This window comes from Strix uralensis, chromosome 2, assembly GCF_047716275.1.
Source record: "Strix uralensis isolate ZFMK-TIS-50842 chromosome 2, bStrUra1, whole genome shotgun sequence".
Taxonomy (NCBI): Eukaryota; Metazoa; Chordata; class Aves; order Strigiformes; family Strigidae; genus Strix; species Strix uralensis.
In genome coordinates this window covers 115,665,554-115,684,726 of record NC_133973.1, presented here as the reverse complement: position 1 = coordinate 115,684,726, position 19,173 = coordinate 115,665,554, and the positions used below count along the sequence as shown (strand labels likewise).

The window sequence follows — 19,173 nt, the reverse complement described above, 5'->3', positions numbered from 1 at the left end:
ACATATCCCCTTACAGCTGTTCAACCTGTAGAAAAAAATCAAAGCTGTGTTTCTTTTGTTTTATTGCGTATGTTTCATTTTTGCACTTCCAGCAATTTACATTACACTAAAGATAAATTTAGTGGTGCGATAAACACATTCTGGAATAAGTGAGAATGCCAAGGAGCAACTTGCACTGAACTGGTATTTGGGGAACCTGCTCCAGGTCTCATTTAGACTAGTCAAAGTCCAGCGTAAGCCGAGGGAAAAAAAAGGAGGGGGGATAAATTTTGCTTTGAGGTACCTTGTGCCTCCAAAAGGTGGGCTAACCCCACTCCCACCATAAACGAGAGCGGGCTGAGGCAATGCTGCAGGATGCTGGGTGGTACTCACCTGTTGTTGATTGTTTCTGTGTGCAGGCTGAAATCAGATAGCTGCAGCATCTCAGGAGAGCAAATGATACATTTAATTTTAAAGACTCATCTCTGAGTGCTGCACTGTTAGTGTGCCCATTTCTTTTGTTGTGTATGCTGCTCTGATCAAAGCTGGGTATGCACAACCCCAGAGTTATAACCACAGTGTATGACTGGGTAACAACAACGCAAAGCTTTCTGCCATTTGCCCCCTCTCTCCCTTAAAATCCTGCAGACTCCTCTGATGTACGATCAGTGCACTCAGGAGGAGTCAGGTCTCAAAGCCTCTTCAGGAACTGGTAAATCCTACAACACCTCAATCAACTTAATGTCAGTATCTCTTTTCAGGGATGTATACTGAAAGAAATAGTCCTTAAATTTTGACAGGATGAGGAAACTGGCAAGAATACTCACCATCATATGTGAAATGATAATACAGAAATCTCCTAGACTGTTTTTGCCCTGCTGTGTGGCTCTTTCAGCAGATATCAGTGTAGTTAAAGTTCCCCATGAGGACCAGGGTCTGTGAACATGAGGCTTCTTCCAGTTGTCTGAAGAAGTTCCCATCTGCTACTTCTTCCTGATCAGGTGGTCTATAGCAGACACATACAACAACACCGACCATGTTGGTCTGTCCACTAGCCATGACCCGTAGGCTCTCAGCTGGCTCCTCACCCATCCCAAGACAGAGCTCATGCACTCCTGCTGCTCTCGCACATGAGGGGCAGCTTCTCCCCATCACTGTCCTGGGCTGCCCTTCCTCAAGAGCCTGTATCCGTCCATTGAAGCACTCCAGTTGTGTGAGCTACTCCACCATGTCTCTCTGATCCTGATGAGATCATAGCCTTGTAACTGCACACAAACAATTCCTCCTGCTTGTTCCCCATGCTGTGTGCACTGGTCTACAGGCACTCGAGATGCTGATTTCCCAGAGAAGGTAAGACATCTGTTCCCATCATGCTGGCTGGTAGGTCCTTCCTTATTTGCGTTCACACACCTGGAGCGACCCCACTCCAACTCTCTTCTGTTGATGAAGAGGTTTCTCCTATCCACATCACCCTGCACACTCTGCTTACCAACTTGGTCCACCACTTCCTCACTTGGTTGCAGGTTGTCATGTCCCTCCCCACATCATTCCTAGTTGGCCTGGAGGTTGGGTTGGTTTCCTCACCAGGTTGGTTGGGCTCTGATTGGTCACTTGGTATTACTACATGACTGCACAGCCTTACTTCAGCAGGAGCTTAGGCATGGGGAAACAGCATCTCTTTTTAAAAATAGAATAGTTATTTCCCATCAAGGCAAACGCATGAAGTGGCAGGACATAACCTGCTGTTACTTACCATCTCCTTTCATAATTCCAAATTTGCACATGTTGCTAACTGTCATGTCAGTAAGTCCAGAAAACTGTCCTCTCACGCGTGCCTCAGGTCCCTTTCTTTATGGACTTACATATTTATTTTTCATACTAATTAACAGTCTGCCTTATATTGATAGAACTAGGCTGTGCAACTCTGCCTTGGCTGTACAAATTCAGCCATGTTGATGACAGACCTAAGCCAAACCTTACTGTCATATTTATATTAACATAAATTAACCATGCCTGTGGCTTAGCAAGATGCTTGATGCCAAAACCAGACTGATAATCTATTCTGTATGTTCCAGTCAAACTATCACATTTCATGTTCCATTTTCCATTCAGTTTTTAGTTGAAAAGGCTACATTTATAATTCAGTCGTATATCAGACAACAAACCATCTAATTAACTAATTCCCTCCTTGTATTTCTAAAGATCTAAAAACATGAGTAGAATGAGCACTTGACATTCAGTCAAGCCAAGAGAAGTTGTGCAACCCATCATGGCAATGCTGCTGCACAAGTTGTAACTTCTTGCATTATTTTAATTGAGATTAGAGTGTCTGACAAACCTCTCAAGTCACAGCACTGCAAATATATGTTGTACGTCTTGCTTTTCAGAGTTCTCTGCTGTTGCTTTTCTGATTTATGGTGCAGTATAAAGCAAACATCACTGTTATGGTACAAATATGTCACAGACCTACTGAGACACAAAACCAGTGTGATGCTCTTGTGTTAGTTTTGGAGCTATTCAGAACACTCTGTGTTCAATAAATCCTGAAAGTGAGACTATGAAACCAGAAGCGATGCCCCTATTATCCCAAATCTCTCCCCCTTTCTAGACATGTACATGATTCACAAAAACTTTTCAGTAGTGCCAGAGGAAAGTACTTTGTGGAAATAGTCTGTTCCCAAGATGGAAGAATGAAAAAAAGCTTGGAAATGGTTACAGGTGTATAAAAAGAACCTAATGAAAATGGAAAGGAAGGAAAAGGAAGTTGGAAAGAGTCTGAGGCTGCCCAGTTTGCTGTTATTTGGTAACACAGGAATTCATTTCTACATCATGTATTATTAAAGAAGAGACTATTAGAGAGGCATGCAGGGCCATAATATCAGCTAGAAAATCACTGATAGCATCACACATGCAAGAAATGGAAAAACCTATTAACTCAGCCTGATAATTCTCTATGTGTTTTCAAGCGCCCCGTACAATGCATCTCTCTGGGTGACTTTCCACATTAAGGCTTTCTAGAGAAGCTCTGGGTTAGTGCTGCCAGTTGACCTGAATTTAATATTTCAATTGAAATAAATCGTTATTTTTAAAACTTCTGCCCACATTTTTCTATTTAGTTCCACAGGAATAAATTATTTTTCTTAATGTCACCAATAAAAGTCATTTAACATGTCACTCACTTCTTCCAGAGATAAAGCTGGCCTGATGCCAGTACCAATAGCTGTGCATCCTGGAGCAGAAGACAAATAAAAAATGTCTACTGGAGATAAACCAAAGATGGCTTAGAGGACATTTCCTCTAGTTTGAGGATATAATGCTATTCATCTTTAACATTTCTGTATTTTTAGCTTTCTTTCACGCCATACAATTATATTTATGTAAGCCACATCCTATTAAATAACTGAATAGAAGACAGTCAGATGGAGAAATAGATGCTTATTTAAAAAAAAAAAAAAAAAAAGAAAATAAGATAGATGAGATGTAAAATTTCTAAGTACAAAGCAGATCCTTCTCTCACAAAAGTACTGAGAAAATTACCATGAACAATAAGCATGATGAAGTAACTCATGAAGAAGTAGATACTTCCTTTAAAGACAGGAATTTAGAAGCATGGAGTAAATAAAGACTCCAACAGGATGTAATAAAAGACAAAGAAAGATATGCTAGCAGCTCCATAAGTGAACCTGACCCACTCGGTGCTCTGAGAGAGACCACATTTGCAGGAAGGAGAATATCAGCATGGAGAGGCACTGGAAAGCTGACCTCAGGTGCCATAGGCAACCTTCATTCTCACATTTTGCAGCCTCCTTGTACTCAACTTCACAACTGCAGTAACATTTTGTTTCTGCACAGATGTGTGAGTGCTCAGCTGTCTTTTCCCTTATGCTATGCACCAGTGCCACCTGTGGTGGTCTGGCTCTGAAGAGGTTCATTACCCCAACCTTGCACCCCACTCTCTTGGCTGTAATTAACTGTAAGGCTTCAAGTCTTTTATATCCAGTAAATATCAAGTAATTACTTATTTTATGTAGTCTTTTATAAGATCTTCCCTGTATTTTAACCTTCACAGTAGGATGAATCCACAGGCTGCAAAAAACCATCCAATTTCATAGAATTGGATGCAACCTCCCTTTGACTGCTATGACCAACACAAGGGCTCCAGCCTTGCTCCACGTGAGCCTGCCACCTGAGCAGAGAGCATTCTCAGTCCATGCTGGAAGGGGATATTGTCATTTCGGCTAGACAGACACCTGTCTGTGCTGCCAATGAGAATCTTCTTCCACCTTCTGTGCTCCTGGGCACTGGCACCCCCACACTGCCACAGCTCCCGCCGACAAGCGCTGCTCCATTTTGCACTGGTAGCACTCAAGCTGTCTGCTCAGAAAATCAAACAGCTACTACCCCATGCAGAGACGTACCTCCCTTCTCCGGCTCTAATCACGCTGACGCTGGGTACAGCGAAGACCTGGCACCATGGGCGAGTGGCACAGACATTACCTATTCATCAGTGGAACTGTAAGGACCTGCTGGGGCCTGGCTACACCCCCACGCTGCTGCTGTGATCTTGCCGCTGCTGTAACCTGCACTTGCGGGAGGAAAGCCACCATAAAAATATTCATCTATATTATGCTTATGCCTTCTGTTGTGCAAACTCTGAGCAGTAGAGACTTGAGCTGAATAGACTATGAATCTCAAAAGCTTCTTGTAGTCAAGGCAGGTTCTGGCTCTTCCAGATCAAAGTGGACTGGGAAAAATAAAACACCAGTTGCCCCATCTGGCCATTTACTCAACTGCAACCAGAGAGCATACAAACAAATTGTCAGGTGTTTAATATCTCAAAGTCTAAACTGAAACCAGGCACTAGGCAAGAGATGAAGAAATTGAGTGTGAGAGCTGGACCGACTGGCTGGCCAGCTGGGCGTAGTACCTGGCACTAGATTCTCTGACCCCTCCATTAACCTCACACATTAAACAACAGTCTCTACCTACACTCCTAGGACCCATGTAATACATGACTGGACACGCACACCCTGTTGCTATTTACTTCAGCAGAACAGAAGCCTCCAGGACTCTCCTGAGAGCATCCCAACACACTTTTGCAGGTGTCAGCCTGCCCTGCATCTCACTCCCTCCCACTGGTGCTGCACCTAAACTCAGGCCTCCAAGCTGCTGAAGACAATCCCTCTCCTTCACCCTCCTGCCCAGTACTTCCTGGGAGTTGCCCCCAGCTGCCTTAGGAAGCCCTTTTAAGATCCCCTGTGTCACCAGTTTCTCATTGCCCCTAGCTTCTCATTATCTTCTTGCGTCCCTGTCACAGGAATGGGGTGGAGGGTTTGATCCAGGCTCAGCCACCTTCTCAGCACACCTGGGAATAGCCAGAACTCAGCACCATGAACCCCTTCTGGGGGCAAGCAGCTTTCTGCTGCCAGCCAGGTAAACAAATATATGGTAACACATACATTCCAGTATACCTTTTAATAGCAGTAAGAGCTAACTTCCCATTCATTGACAGGCAGGAATTGCACAGATGACCAAAACATCACACATGCTTTAAATCACAAGCCTGAAGTGCAGCATCAGTCCAACAGGTGAATCCCTCATGCAACAGCTGATGCTGGAAATTGTGCAAGGGAAGCGAGTGTGTGGACCTGTCAACACATATAGGTTACAGCTTCCACATTAGACACATCAAGACAATATAGGAGAGCCCAAATTTATTTTTGAGGTTTCTTGTACAGACTATGGTGTTAAGATTGCACTGCCTAACTTGAGAAGTGCTCCTCTGACACAGAAATCCAGCTGGGAAGTATCTAGCTCTCGCTGCCTTCTGCACAAGCCATAGTTAGCCAGGAGCAGATGAGGTATGTTCATGAAGATGAGCTCAGCAAGGGTGATGAATACAGTTCTATAGTAGTTGAAGTGTTACTTTGAAAAGGGAGAAAAATATGCTTGATGGGAGCTGTTAGAACAAGCCGAGAATTTCACTGGGGGAAATCTTCTAATTGGGAGCTGAAAGTCAACTAAATTAAATGAAAAAGGTCCACGAGAAAACGTAGATTATGCTGAAATTTCAAGAGGAGGAAGGAACACATTGGGTTATTGGATAGTTTGCATCTTAGCAAGAGAGAATTGCAGAGATTTCCAAGGGTGGGAAGAAAAAAGAATGGAAGAAACCTGTGACATGCCAGAATTTGAACCGTAGGCTTTGGTATTTCTTTTTGTGGAAAAGGACTACATAAGACTCAGCCACGAATATGGAAATTTCTAAACTCTGATAACAGGTTAAGAACAGAAATTTTCAAAACCACAATTTGGATAGTATGGGAGACATTGATCTTCATTCTAAGTAACAAATGGGATTCAAACACTTCAGTATTCAATCCATTTTGTGGACATCTGTTCCTTTAATACATTTGTTTACAAAAGCTCTTTAAAAACAAACCTATCCTGAAATGTTAAGTGTTTAAATTTACTCAAAAATTGACTGATACTGCAAAAATGAAGCTACTAACAGCTAGGCGAGTGATCTCAATGTTACTCACGTGCACTTACTTTAGTGTCTGACCTGAGGTTATTCCAGCAATAGCAGATGGCAACACAAACTGCATCTTGCTCTTGACAATGCATGTGATGCACAAATATACTTTGATGCCTTTCTGATTTTACAGACAAACTTGAGCAGACGAAGTGTCTTATTGTGCTAATTTACATATCAGAGATTTTTTTTCTTTTAATGACATGTAGTAACATTCTAAAACTGTCATGTGAAGGAGGATACAGGCAAAGGCTACTGCACCTTTACATGAAATATATGAAGAGTAAGCAAGTCCTACTTCTCTCCTCAGCCCTTTTACAAGCAAAAGAAAGGATAAAACATATTACTAGCTCATCTAATCTGATGGAATTCAGGGATAACTAAAGGAATACTTAATAAACAAGCTTCATTCTGTCAGTCCTTTACTTAGATTTCAAGTTCTCATCAACAAGTATCACCTTAAGGGCGATTACCATCTTTATTTTCTGATATTGTTCATATATGTACCTCTAGTCCCCTTTTACTAAAAAAAAAACCCTTTACAAATTTCCTGATTAAATAGCTAGAAGTAAATGGTTAAACTTTGATTTAGAAGGCATTGCTACTGAAATACCTGTGCTGTGTGACATATTCATAAATGATCAGAAAAAAGAAATAACAAGTGATAAGATCTGCAAATGCTACAGAATTATTGGGGTATTAAAAGCTAAGACAAATCACAGGAGGTGGGGTGCCCAGGATGATAAAAGGGCAGAGAAAATTTGACTTGCACAATGTACAAAATAATCCAGGAAGAAAAAAAAGTGTGCACAATAGTACACAAAAATAGCATGCAATAATCCATTCTAAATTAGCAATTAACATTCAGGAAAGCGATTGTGAAATCTTTTTGCATAACTCGTTAAGATATCAGCTCAGCATTGAAGAGCAATCAAAAATAAATCCAGAATACTAGAAATTATGTGGAAGATCACAGAGAGAAAAAAAAAAGTTTTTTTTATCACCATATAAAGCATAGTGGATCCACATCTTAAATTCTGCATGAGCACCAGTTCTCCCATTTCAAAAGAGCAACAAGAAGAGTTACTTAAGAATAGCTTCTATAGAAGCTAAAGAATTAATTAGGACTCCTCAGTTATTTAAAAAAAAAAAAAAAGGGTATGATCTAAGTCACTAGCAAACTGAATGGAGAGGTGTTATTTATGGTGACGTTGCTCCTTACAGTACAAGAACTATGAATTATAAGATACTAAAAAGCAGGTATAAAAAACAAGTACTTCTCACGAAAGACAAACTAGAACTCTGCAATGGGCAGCTGCAGAGATCAAGAACACAGATGGGTTTGAGAAGTGATAGGAAACGCACGGGAAATAAATTAACAAAGCTCTTAAACACAGATACGACTGTTGGAACATGAAAGCCCCAAGCCATGGACAAAGTAAATTAGTATTTGGGGGTGTGTGTGTAGGGCTGAAGGAATGTCACAAGAATGCAGGTAACAGATGCCAATATCAAACTAAACCACTGAGATTTAATAGGTCATATCAACACAGTTTGCTGGGAAAGTTGAGGAACAAATGACATGCCGCTCTGATGGACGATAAATACTTGACAATTCACATGCAGCAGGACAGGAATATAGCATAGGAGACTTCACGTTTCCTATCCCATAGCCTATGATTTCTACAGAAAGCGCTCACTGTCCTTTTGGATATTCCCCCACAGCAGCTCAGTCACATGTACCCTGTCACACAGGATCGTGTCTTGAACCACATACAAAATTATGCAAAATCCATCTGAATGAAAGAAGGCACAGGGTATCTCCCTTTACCTCTAATGCATCAGTGTAGCAGTTGAGAAGGATTCCAACTAGTTCCGTAAAAAATGCAATACAAGGAAAAAAAAAAGTCCCCCATAGTAAGGATTTAAGTTAAAATTGACCTTGAAAGAACTGACCAGCAAGGCAATGGTGGGCCAACGGCAGGTTTCTACAAAGGTGGCACTTGAGCCAGGCAGCTTTCAAATATAAAGGAAAACCTTAAGGAGACAAGGAAGTAGTAGAAGACACCTGTGTATTTGGATACTGTCAACGTCAGGAGCTAACAGAAGTAACAGAAAAAAATAATGTAAAAATAAGCTAGCTCTGACAATCATGTTTAAATCTCCTAACTAATATGGCTAAGGAGGCACTCAAGAAAGGTGTCAATAACATTTGCAATAGTTAGCAATCCAAATCACATCAGAAGAGATTTTAATCATATCCTTAAACTCATCTAAATCTCACAAGAGAATTTCTTAGAACTACTTTTAGGAATAAAAGAGGCACTTCTGTGGAACTTTTGACACAAGTTTTTCACTTGCAAAACTGAAGTAGACATCCAGTAGCTTAACACAGGATTTTATACTTTCCCTTCAAGGATGTCATGAGCAGATGTTCTAACTGAAGCACCTGGCACAGAAGTGCATTTGTCAAGACCATCTGTAGGCAGAGCAAGTGAGGAGGACTTCTTCACTTTAAGTATTCTTTCTACTGCTCAGAATATACACACGTAAGAATATTGCACACTTCTGCCTTTCTCCAAGGACTGAGATGCACACTGCTCAGATGATGAGCTTTGTAATGTTCAGCTTACGTCCAGAAGGCCCAAGAGTGCTTTGCATTTTATCTACCATAACAACTAACACACATTGTAGAAACACAAGTACACAGCTGGGGAAAAACAGGAAAAGAATATAGTGAAAACTGAGACTGAACATCAGGAACGATGAATCTTCTTACCAATGTATGGGATATGGCTCAACAGTAATTCACACAAAGCCTCGATTATTTACTTTGCAACTTTATTTCTTTATAAGTTATTGGTATAAAGTTTAATATCTAATTATACAGTAATCTGGGGACTTTAAGGGAAGCTTATTTTGTCCTTTTTAGTGTCTTTTGCCATTTGGTCCTCAAACATGTTTTAAGAGGACTAATATTATATGCGTACCTTAAATTTCTGTACAAAAACACTTCAAGCTTTTGTTTTGTTTTTGAGTAGGATGCACAAATCATGCATATTGTAGACAATATAATGGTCAAGGAAATATTTCCCTCTTTAAACTAAGGCAGTTAAAACCCCATGAATATCAATTGAGTAATTTGGAAGAGTAAAAGGCTTCCTCAGTGCTCATTTATTCTTTGAGCAAACATCATGTTTAGTAAGACACACCCTCTTGGAATTATCACTGATTTGATTGCTGTCTACATTGAAAAGACAGAGATTGTCAAAGACAGCATTTAATTATGTACATTTTATAATGTCACTAACCCATTCATTTTTGAATATGAACTCATCAGCATTAAGCATTGTGTAAAACCACATGCAAAACCTGCTGTAAAATTTTTTAAATAGAACCAAATTGGCAAGTTTTTGGAAAGGATATTTCAATGTTAAAAAAAATATAATCTATTAAAATGAGCACTTCAAGTAACTTAAATATCTTTAGCAAACATGTCCAGCAAGAAACTCTCTGTAAAAGAAATTGTTCTTAGAACAAAAAGCTAATGAATGGCTATTTAGACACTAATTTTTCAACACAGTGGTGGGTCTGTGTGAAACAATTTGTAATCTAAATAAAGTGAGTCCATTACACTGTTAAAAAAACATACATTAAGCAGGACTGATTAACTATTGCATTTCTGTATTTACAAAAGTGCTTAGCATAACAAAATTACCTAAAAAAATATAAACTTTACCGATATCATTTGGTTCTATGTGTACTCCTAGATCTGCACTTGGAGAAAAATAGTATTTACATTGCTAGATTTAGACAAGTTTTCTATTATTTTTAAAGAAATTTAACAAAACTGCCCACACAAATGGACCCCTATGTTAGTGAACTCATTCCATCTGGCTCATCATAAATAGAGCAGAAGCAAATCCTTAAGTACTGAGCAGTATAAATAACACTAGCCATTGTCTGTGGCATTAGACCCCAATACAGGCTGCCGACAAATTGGGCAAGTGGAGTTTTCAGAAAGCCAGCGATCAATACAATGAATATGAAACTCATGCATACAAGGTAACTGCCTTAGCTTATTCCCTGTTACATATTCATTAATGCAAACACTACATGTTTTACTTATTTCATTTTCAGAGTGAATATCCCCATAGTTTCGAGTAGAAAGATTGTCAATTTGCTCTTTGGTTAAACCTCTTAAACGATCGTCGTCATCGTCTTCATTCAGCAAGAAGAAGTGGGCAAGTCGCAGTATGGGCAGCGTTCCATTTTCCACTAGGTTGTTCGCATCTTGAGACTGCCTGTTATCTTGGGTGTCATTGTTGCGACCATAGCGTGGAGTATCATCACTCTGTCCATTTGTTTCCCTGCTGCCTTCCACTGCATGCCCATTCCTAGACGAAACCTCACTTGGATCACTGCTATTGTTTGCCGAACTGGAGTTATTCTGCTCTGACGGTACATCCGGTAAGTGATGACCACCTCTTGGCACTTCCGAGTTAGATTCAGTTTCCATTAAAGAACTCAGTTCTCCAAAACCTGTCATAATTTGTCTAAGGATTGATCGAAGAGCCACTGATGAAGGTTCACCAAGCCCAGTTTCTGAAATCCGACGAAGAGGTATCCGTATAGTGCTAACATAGGTTCGAATACCCGCACGTTCTGATCGTGATATGGTACGCCGAAATCCCCCACTGTCACTTTCAAAGGTAACCGTGTTTTCTGCCATTCCTACTCTAGAACGAGTTCTACTGGCAATACTGTCCCGATCTCTGTTTTCTCCAGGACGAATTCTTCTCACCTGAAGATCTAATGTAATTGTTGGATGCCTTCTAACAGCAGCTACTGGCCTACTAGACTCCTCTTCTTCCAAAGTTATTCCCAAGGATGGGGCTATACTGGAAAGTTGAGGAGTCTGAGTGTTACCTCTTGCTTGTTCTTCGGCAGGCTGTGGAGAAGGCTGAGCTGTTTGTCTTCTACTTCTGTTGACTTGCTGTGCATTTCTATCCTGCCTCTGCCCATGTTCCTCAGAATGACCAATATCACTTTGCCTTCGCAGCGGAGAGCGGCTTCGACTACTTAAAGTAGACCTCAGCCGCAGAATTTCTAGTCTTTGGTTTGTACTCATCCGAACATTAGTTCTAGCTCTACCTCTTGTGACTCCTGTAGAAGTGCCTCTTCCTGGCAATTCTCTTTGTTCACCAGCAGCTGCAGAATTATTACGTGTAGTATTTGTTTGGGAAAGGCCTGTCAACTCCCTCGTTCTGCTCCTGAGCCGCCCTGAGACTGGATGAGAGGTTGCTTCAGAATTTCGTGCCACGGAGCTTCTTACAGACCTGGTCCTTGCAGTGCTCGAAGCCTCACTGTTTGCCTCTCTTGCAGTCCTGCTTCTCGTTCGTGGGGTTACTGGACTGACAGTTCTTTGATGTCTTCTTTCTAAATACATTCTGCTACTATCTATACCCACATACTCTTCACCAGCAGTTTCAAAACTGTTATGATCATGATTTATGTTGATTTCAAGACTAAATCGAAACTCCCCACTGTTTGGATTTGTTCGACTCACAGCTCTCCAGGTTTGGTTCCCACTCTGTCCACTGCGAGTGGCATTTCCTGTACGACGAAATGTGTTCAGCCATTCAAGCAAAGAGTCACCATTTGAGTTTTCTCCAAGAACATCAGAATCTGAGAGAAACAAAGAATTGCAAACATTCATACTACTGCATGCTCAGCATACTACGATGCACTCCAAATCCTCTACACTTGCTGGGCCCTGACTTCAGAAACGATGCAGTATTAGGACAGCTACCTTGCTAAGCTAACGTAATTTTGCTGAGAATATGCTGTATGTAGAAACGTCAGCAAAACTCATCAGTCCAACACAGAATTTTTGTCTCACCAGCAGATACATGGGGAAATGAATATGCCCATATGGTCTCTTCTGGGAAAGTTCAGTTAGGTGGTCCAAAGTTAGTTGTGTTTGTCCAATATCTGTCCCTCACTTAAGCTATCAATTTGAGGGTATCCTAGTCAACTAATTTTGATAAAGCAAGGAAACGTATGGCAGATTTTGTCTTCTTTTGGAAAACATTTTAAAAAATTGTTTTCTATAAGCAGTGGAATAAATGATGTTTGATTTTGACAGATTTGCTCCTTTTGCGCAAATATACTCTTTTCCTACTACAGTATCCACAGCTCCATTCCCAAATCTCCTCCAACTACAAGCTCAAGAACAGATATAATTGTTGTAGTTAGTGCTAACTATGTGTATAAAGCAAGCCAATGGTGACGATCACAATGAAGGTTTTCCCTTGAAGGGATCAGATTAAGCTCTCCCTACCCCATCAGCTCCCTGCTTTCATGAAACCTGCAGGAACTTTGGTATCTTCATTTCCGAGCTGCCTATTCCCCTCCTAAATCTGACTAGGATTGGCCAAATGATGAAGCCAATATTGCTGGGGAAGTGAAGACAGACAGTGTACATAATACAAGTCTCACTCCATTAAAACAAACGGAAATAACAAAATCAACAAAACAGCAGAGAGATTAACTGTTTTCCAGTTAACTTCTTTTCTGTCCCAACTTCTCTAATACATGACAAAACCTTTTAGGAATTAGAAGAATTAAAATTATTTTTGTGCTATTACATTTACTAGCAAAGGGAAACCAGGAAAAGAGGAGAAAGTAATTAATGGTTAACATAAATCAGTTTTCATGAGATATTTAAGTTTGTGTTCATATCGTTAGGAAAGATCACTTTTACAACAATGCACAGAGGTTCAATGAAAAAGCAAGACTTGAAATTGCATTTCTCTTAAATATCTGTACAGAACAATATTTATGCATCACATACTATGTGTATCTATATACGTTAGCAAAGAATGTTTACCTCCAACAGTTCTACCTTCACCTTCTCTGTTATCCAGATCAGTCTGTGATGCCAGACGCTCCTTGGCCCCCTCCAAGCGCTGCTGCAACTCTTCTGCTGTTATTTCCCCTGCAATAATTTACATTTTGATAATGCTGTTAGATAAGACATTATTATTGGCTCAACACAGCTGTGCAGAAGTAACAATATTTTCTATCTTGAATGAAAATCTTCAGAAACAAAGTAAAATTAATGAAACCAAAAAGAAAACAGCACTAATGTGAGACTGTATTGTGAGTACACAGATAACAGAGGAAGCATGTACTGGGGTAGAAGAAAAAAAGATGCTGAATGTGTGTCGAGAGGATGCCAACTTTCAGTAACAACTCAGAGGCCCCCTGTGGGAACAGAGCAGAAGATTGGCAAGGAGAATTGTAAAGACGCTGAAGTGACTTGCAGTGGTGTCGAAAAACACATACATCATACTAATTGTTGTTTAGCTTTGTATGCTTGACTGCATTTAGATAACACAGGCCTGTGATAGACTCAGAGGCACCTTATCGAACATCCTTGAGATTCCTGCCCTGCTGTGGGAAAGATCAAAGCACAGTGGAAACCTACGCCTGTGAAAATCCTGATATATACAGGCAAAAGCAGCGGGTTTGAGATCTTTTCTTTTTTCTCTTTCTGGCTAGCAAGGGCCAAGCTCCACAGCGCCTGTGCCCCCACTTGTGTGCCCCTGCCTGGGTGCTGCTGTAGAGATCCCCTGGCTTGTGAGGTAACAAGAATAAATTTACCCTTTGCATTTCATCTGTGGTTTTGTGCTTGTTCCTGCGTCCTGCTTGTGTCGGCTCACATACCCCCCCAAACTGCCACATACTAACAGATATACTTTAGAGTACCAGATGGTAATTATTTGGGTTTGGATATTACCTATATACGGAGAGGCTGCATTTGAAAGAGTTACAGATAGTAAAGCTGGAATAAAACTAAGTTGTTAATTTTTAGTGACTATCACTAATTTTGAACGGAAATGGATGATTTTTTCCTTTCTAGAAAGCCACAGAAGTCAGGCTACTTGAGTCATAGAACCACACATGGTGCCTGACAGCAGTAGCGTAACTTCACATCACACCTTTCTACTGAAGGTATCCACATCTTACCAGGAGTGCCAAGCAGGTTGTGATCTCTCATTAACCTGTAGTCTTCTTCGTTGAGTTCATTAATGAACTGGTAATAGGCCTCCTCCCTGCTGAGGCGCTCCAGCTGCCGTTGTCTCTCATCTTCACCATGACTATGCTCTCGTGAAGATGCCTGCTCGTTGCCGTTTCCTGCACGGTGCCGAGAGCGATCCATAACAATAATGCCAGGCTGTCCTGAACAAAACCAGAAGGTTAGACTGCACAGTAATCACAGTAAGAATTTACCTAATTTACAGTAAAAGATTCCCAGCACTTTCCATGAAATTAATTTATTAATAGCTAAATATGATTAAGATGAACCAAGTTCCATCTTATGTGTAAGTCAACAGTGTAGTTTATTATGCAACTATTTTGCTTCTAGCCTGCTGGAAACTAGCTGTAAGTCCCCTTTGGTCACTGAAAGGACATACCAGTTGGTACAGCAACTTCAAAATAAAATAAAAAAGCAATGGCAGATTTATTTTTTTAAGCTAAATAAGGATATTCTAGAAAGTTAAAGGAATAATATAAAATCTATTTGCCTTCTCCTAAGTAAAATACAACAGCAGTGTAGAGTATTTTAAAACCTAAAGTGTCATTGAAAACTGTGTTCTCTAATTACTGGACTGTAATTACCCAGTGTAGACTTCTGACAACCACAACTACTGCTTTAGAGAAGACTATCTTCTACTCGAAACATCTACTGCTAAGCAGGTAAGGCTAGATTTGTATCTCCATCAGTACTACCCCCCACATAGCACAAAGCCTACAGATTCATTTTTGGTGGAACCGACTCTTTTGACAGTTTTACATTTCTAGTATATTTTCCTTGCACTCTCTAATCCAAGGATTAGCTATCAAAGGGATACCCATCTCCAGAAAACTGACGTAAAAGAGAAAGGACTATACTTCACCCACAGTTCTCCATCACTTTCCAAACACTGAACCAGTGGGACCACACTATCAGAAGGCATAAATAACCTTCCAGTGTCAGAAAGAGGCATCATTCTCTGTTGATTTCTGTGCCATCACCACCTCTCTCTGGTTAGGACTCAATCCTGGGCCAATCAGATCTCAGATCACTTCCCACCTTTTCTATTTTCTACAGAAAACCTGTTCTTCAACATTCAATTTGAAAGAAGAGAAAATGTTGTTCTTTCAATGGGGCTTCCTGTTTAACAAAAGCCATCTGTAATACCTGTTGCAGCAGACACCTGAGAAAAGAGATCACCAGGCCAAAAAGACCCAACTATATAGTATCATTCTGCTTCTGTGTGGAGGGGAAATTATTAGGTAAATACTTTTTTTCTTTTTTTTGTCAATTCACAAACAATATCAAAGTCACTTCAAGTATGAATTACGGGGAAAATAGAACAGCATTCTCAGCACACTCCCAACCAGTAATTAGCCTTCACAGGAAAGGTGACATGACAACAAACAGACCAAACCAACTAACTATTAGACATACATTCAATAAAGAGCAGATCTTTATCAATGCTGCCAACAGATATGAAGAATCAGAAAATGTATTTGCCAACAGCAGAAGCTGGCATACATTTAATATACCTTTCTTACGTTCTTTGTGGGATCCAGTTTGATGCATCCTTGGTCTCCTCATTTTCCACCCCATATGCTACTTCTCCCCCCACACAGGTTACTGCACTTCTAAACACCTCTTCCCAATCAATCTTTACACTCATCTGCCTCCAGTATGTGTCCAATACTGCATTTTGATGTATGTAATACTTCCCTCCCAGCTCCTTAACTCACTTAAATTAAAAGAAATCAAATCCAAGTATCTCCCCTTCAAGACATTTTCTATTCCCATAATATTTGTGGGGGTTTTGAATTTACTGTTGTTCTCTTGGCTCAGCCTCACAAGCTGTAGGTAACTGCTGACTTCCATTTCCCACAAGGGCTATGTTCGTGAAATCAGGTCACTTCTCATATCACATTTCTAAACACAAATTTCTCAGCCAGCTCTTTGTCTTACTACTCTGGTTTTCTCAAAACAAAGGCATTTGCTACCCACACCCCCAACAACACACAGTCAGCACTACTATTACCCTGATGACATCCATCACTTGGCTGTCATGAAAATGCCCAATCCATACTGCACCTAATATTGAAGTGCCTCTGTCCTAGATGACTTACAATTTGACACAGGTAAAGCATGGAGGGGAAAGAGGACAGATAAAATTCATTTAGTTTCACATAAGGTTGCTATTTAGGTGAAAGCCTTAAAACAACTAAGGTGTTACTGTTTGCCCAACAATGACCATAGTAAGTCAAACAACTTCCTGGGTAAACCACTACATTGCTGCACAGAAAAAAAAAATGACATAAATTCTTAAGATGCAAAGTCCATCACATGTAGTCTCCCTCAATCTAAATTTTAACTGTTGTTCAAAGGAGAGGTACTTTACTTTTCATTTCTTATCCAGAGAAAATGTGGGTGGTAGAAAAAAAATTACTGTTTTGTTGACAACTCTATGGTAGGATGATTAGTCACACTCTTTAATGACTCACTTAGAAACAGTAAGTGTTAAGTGTTCAGTTGTCCCATCTGTTAAACATAACTGCACGGATGACAACTACTATACATATTTATCAAATGCCATCAAAACTAAGTACTTGGCACTTAAAATGTTTCAGAGTAGTGAAAGCTGAAGGGTATTAACTGCATCAAAATGAAGTACTTTGGCACGTAAAATATTTCAGAGTACTGAAAAGTTGAAGGATATTAACTACCAAGATGTAAAAAAACCTGAAATCGAAATCCAGTTATGACTCAGGATTACTCTTCCTTTTTGCAAAGAAACAGGAGCTACATGTTAACAATTTATCTATATTTTCTAGAATTTGCAACATAAGCCTAAGTCCTTTAGTTCTTAATTCATAGTTACTCTGGCCCATTCTTGAAGGTTTACACTCATTTTTAGCTAAGCAATATATACCTTATGCTTTTAGGTTATGGCCTCTTTCCATGAATTACTACCCTCAATTCAATTAGGTACTCATTTTCTGAAGGACTAGCACCTGATTGCAAGCAAGACGACTACGGAGTTTGGATGAGGAAGCCTCCCCGAGCGACAGGGCTATTTAGCATTTCTGTCACATTGCAGCCTCCAGGAGAGATGATCTCACCGACTTTGAAAAAAAAAAACAAACCCAAACACCACCACACCAAAAAAACCCAAACCCAGAAAACCCCACAGAGCCTGGGGAAGGAAAGACAGACAAAGGAAGAATCAGAAGGTAATTAAGAAACAGGCCGCAGGACACCCAAAGCGATCCAAGCCCAGGGCCTGGGGCCGGCCGCCTCCCCCCAGCCCCCCGGCCGGCAGCAGGGCGCACGCTCTCGACCCACACCCGCAGGCGGCCGCGGGCCGAGCTCCGCGCTCACGGGGCAGGGGGCCGCGGGCAGCGCGGCAGGAGCAGGGAAAGGCAGAGGGCGGGGGAGCGGGAGCCCCGGCCCGGCCGCCCCCGCCGCCCCAGACAGCGCCTGTTGCCAGACGCCGGGGGGAGGGGAGGATAAGGGCAGTGACTGACACGGCTCCCGCCCAATCACCTGGCCGCCTCGCGGCCACCGACCAATCACAACAGGGCAGGGCAGCCCATGTCCTCCCGCTTCTCTCCTCCCCAGACTCCCCGGTCGGGCCCCGCCACTAACCGCCACCGCTTGGATCGGCTCCCTCCGGCGCTGCCCGCACCCCCGCCTCGCCTGCCCGCCGGGGAGCGGCATCACCCGCTGCGAGAAACCGGGGAGGCGTCCATGCCGCCGCCTGCCCCGCGGGAGTCAGAGACCCGACAGCTCGTCCCTGCCTGCTGTCCGCGGCGCCGACCGGGGCGGCCCGGCTCGGCCCCTCGCTCCGCTCCCGTCCCGCCCCGCCCCGTCCCAGCAGCAGGAGCGACCGCCGCCTACGCCGGAACGAAACCGACCCCCGGGTGTGCGAGCGACGCGCTCCAGCCCCGATTGCGGTCCGGGCGGCTGCCGGCAGCCGCCAGCGCAGGTTCCGAGGGCGCGAGGGCGGCCGCCGCTCAAGCCCCGCCCCTCCCGCACATGCGCGCAGCTGCGGCCGTGGGGCGGTGCGCGTGCCGCGGGGGTCAACGGCCGCGGCGCGCGCAGGCCCGCGGGGGCGGGGCAGCCGCCGCTCCGCGCTGAGCTGAGGCGGCTGCTGGATGCCGCCGGACCGGGCCGTGGGCCTCGGCCCCCCCCCCCGGCACATACAGCCCGCCTGCCCGCCTGTGATATCCCTCCCAGTCGCCGGAGTCGCTCGCGGCCCTGCGGCTCCCGTCTCCGAAGCGGCTGTGGGTTAACGGGCGCAGACACCGTGAGGAAAACGGAAAGCGCCGGCGTCCCCCCGGCCCGTCCTCGTCTCCAGCCGCTCTTTGGGCTGATCCTGCCCGGCGGAGCCCGCTGTCTGCAGCTGCTCCTGCCAAGGTCCCCGCTCGGTGCTGTGCGCGCTATCCCTTCACGTGTTCTCAGTAAAGCTTTGGATTTTTTTTTTGTTTTTCCTAACCTGCCATTCTCCACAATCCTTTTTCCCTTTAAACATGTAATGGAAGTCTTTTGAGGTACGGCATCCCCTTAGCAAACCCATTGT

The 19,173-nt window shown here is 42.5% G+C and overlaps 1 protein-coding gene across 9 annotated transcripts; it reads right to left on the bottom strand.

The window, feature by feature from the left end:
- Positions 1–9,338: 9,338 nt before the first annotated feature.
- RNF6 (ring finger protein 6) lies at positions 9,339–18,590 on the bottom strand. Of its 9 annotated transcripts, XM_074859956.1 has the most exons (5): positions 18,509–18,572; positions 16,133–17,787; positions 14,549–14,761; positions 13,407–13,514; positions 9,339–12,202 (listed from the first exon to the last, which is right to left on the bottom strand). In XM_074859956.1, the coding sequence occupies exons 2-5, from the start codon at positions 16,194–16,196 to the stop codon at positions 10,467–10,469; spliced, it is 2,121 nt and encodes a 706-aa protein (XP_074716057.1). In that variant the 5' UTR covers positions 16,197–17,787; positions 18,509–18,572; the 3' UTR covers positions 9,339–10,466. The 9 variants fall into 9 exon arrangements, with proteins under 9 accessions (XP_074716057.1, XP_074716060.1, XP_074716064.1 ...); XM_074859959.1 differs by lacking the exon at positions 16,133–17,787 and having other exon boundaries at positions 18,509–18,590; XM_074859963.1 differs by lacking the exon at positions 16,133–17,787 and having other exon boundaries at positions 14,549–14,756; positions 18,509–18,581.
- Positions 18,591–19,173: the final 583 nt, after the last annotated feature.

Bases quoted from the DNA above. Each gene is read 5' to 3' on its own strand.
- RNF6 (XM_074859956.1), bottom strand. From the start codon at position 16,196: ATGGGGTGGAAAATGAGGAGACCAAGGATGCATCAAACTGGATCCCAC. The intron at 14,762-16,132 runs GTATATTAAATG...GGTTTTGTTCAG, and splicing joins CCACAAAGAACGTAAGAAAG to GACAGCCTGGCATTATTGTT. The intron at 12,203-13,406 runs GTAAACATTCTT...TGTTTCTCTCAG, and splicing joins TGAAGGTAGAACTGTTGGAG to ATTCTGATGTTCTTGGAGAA.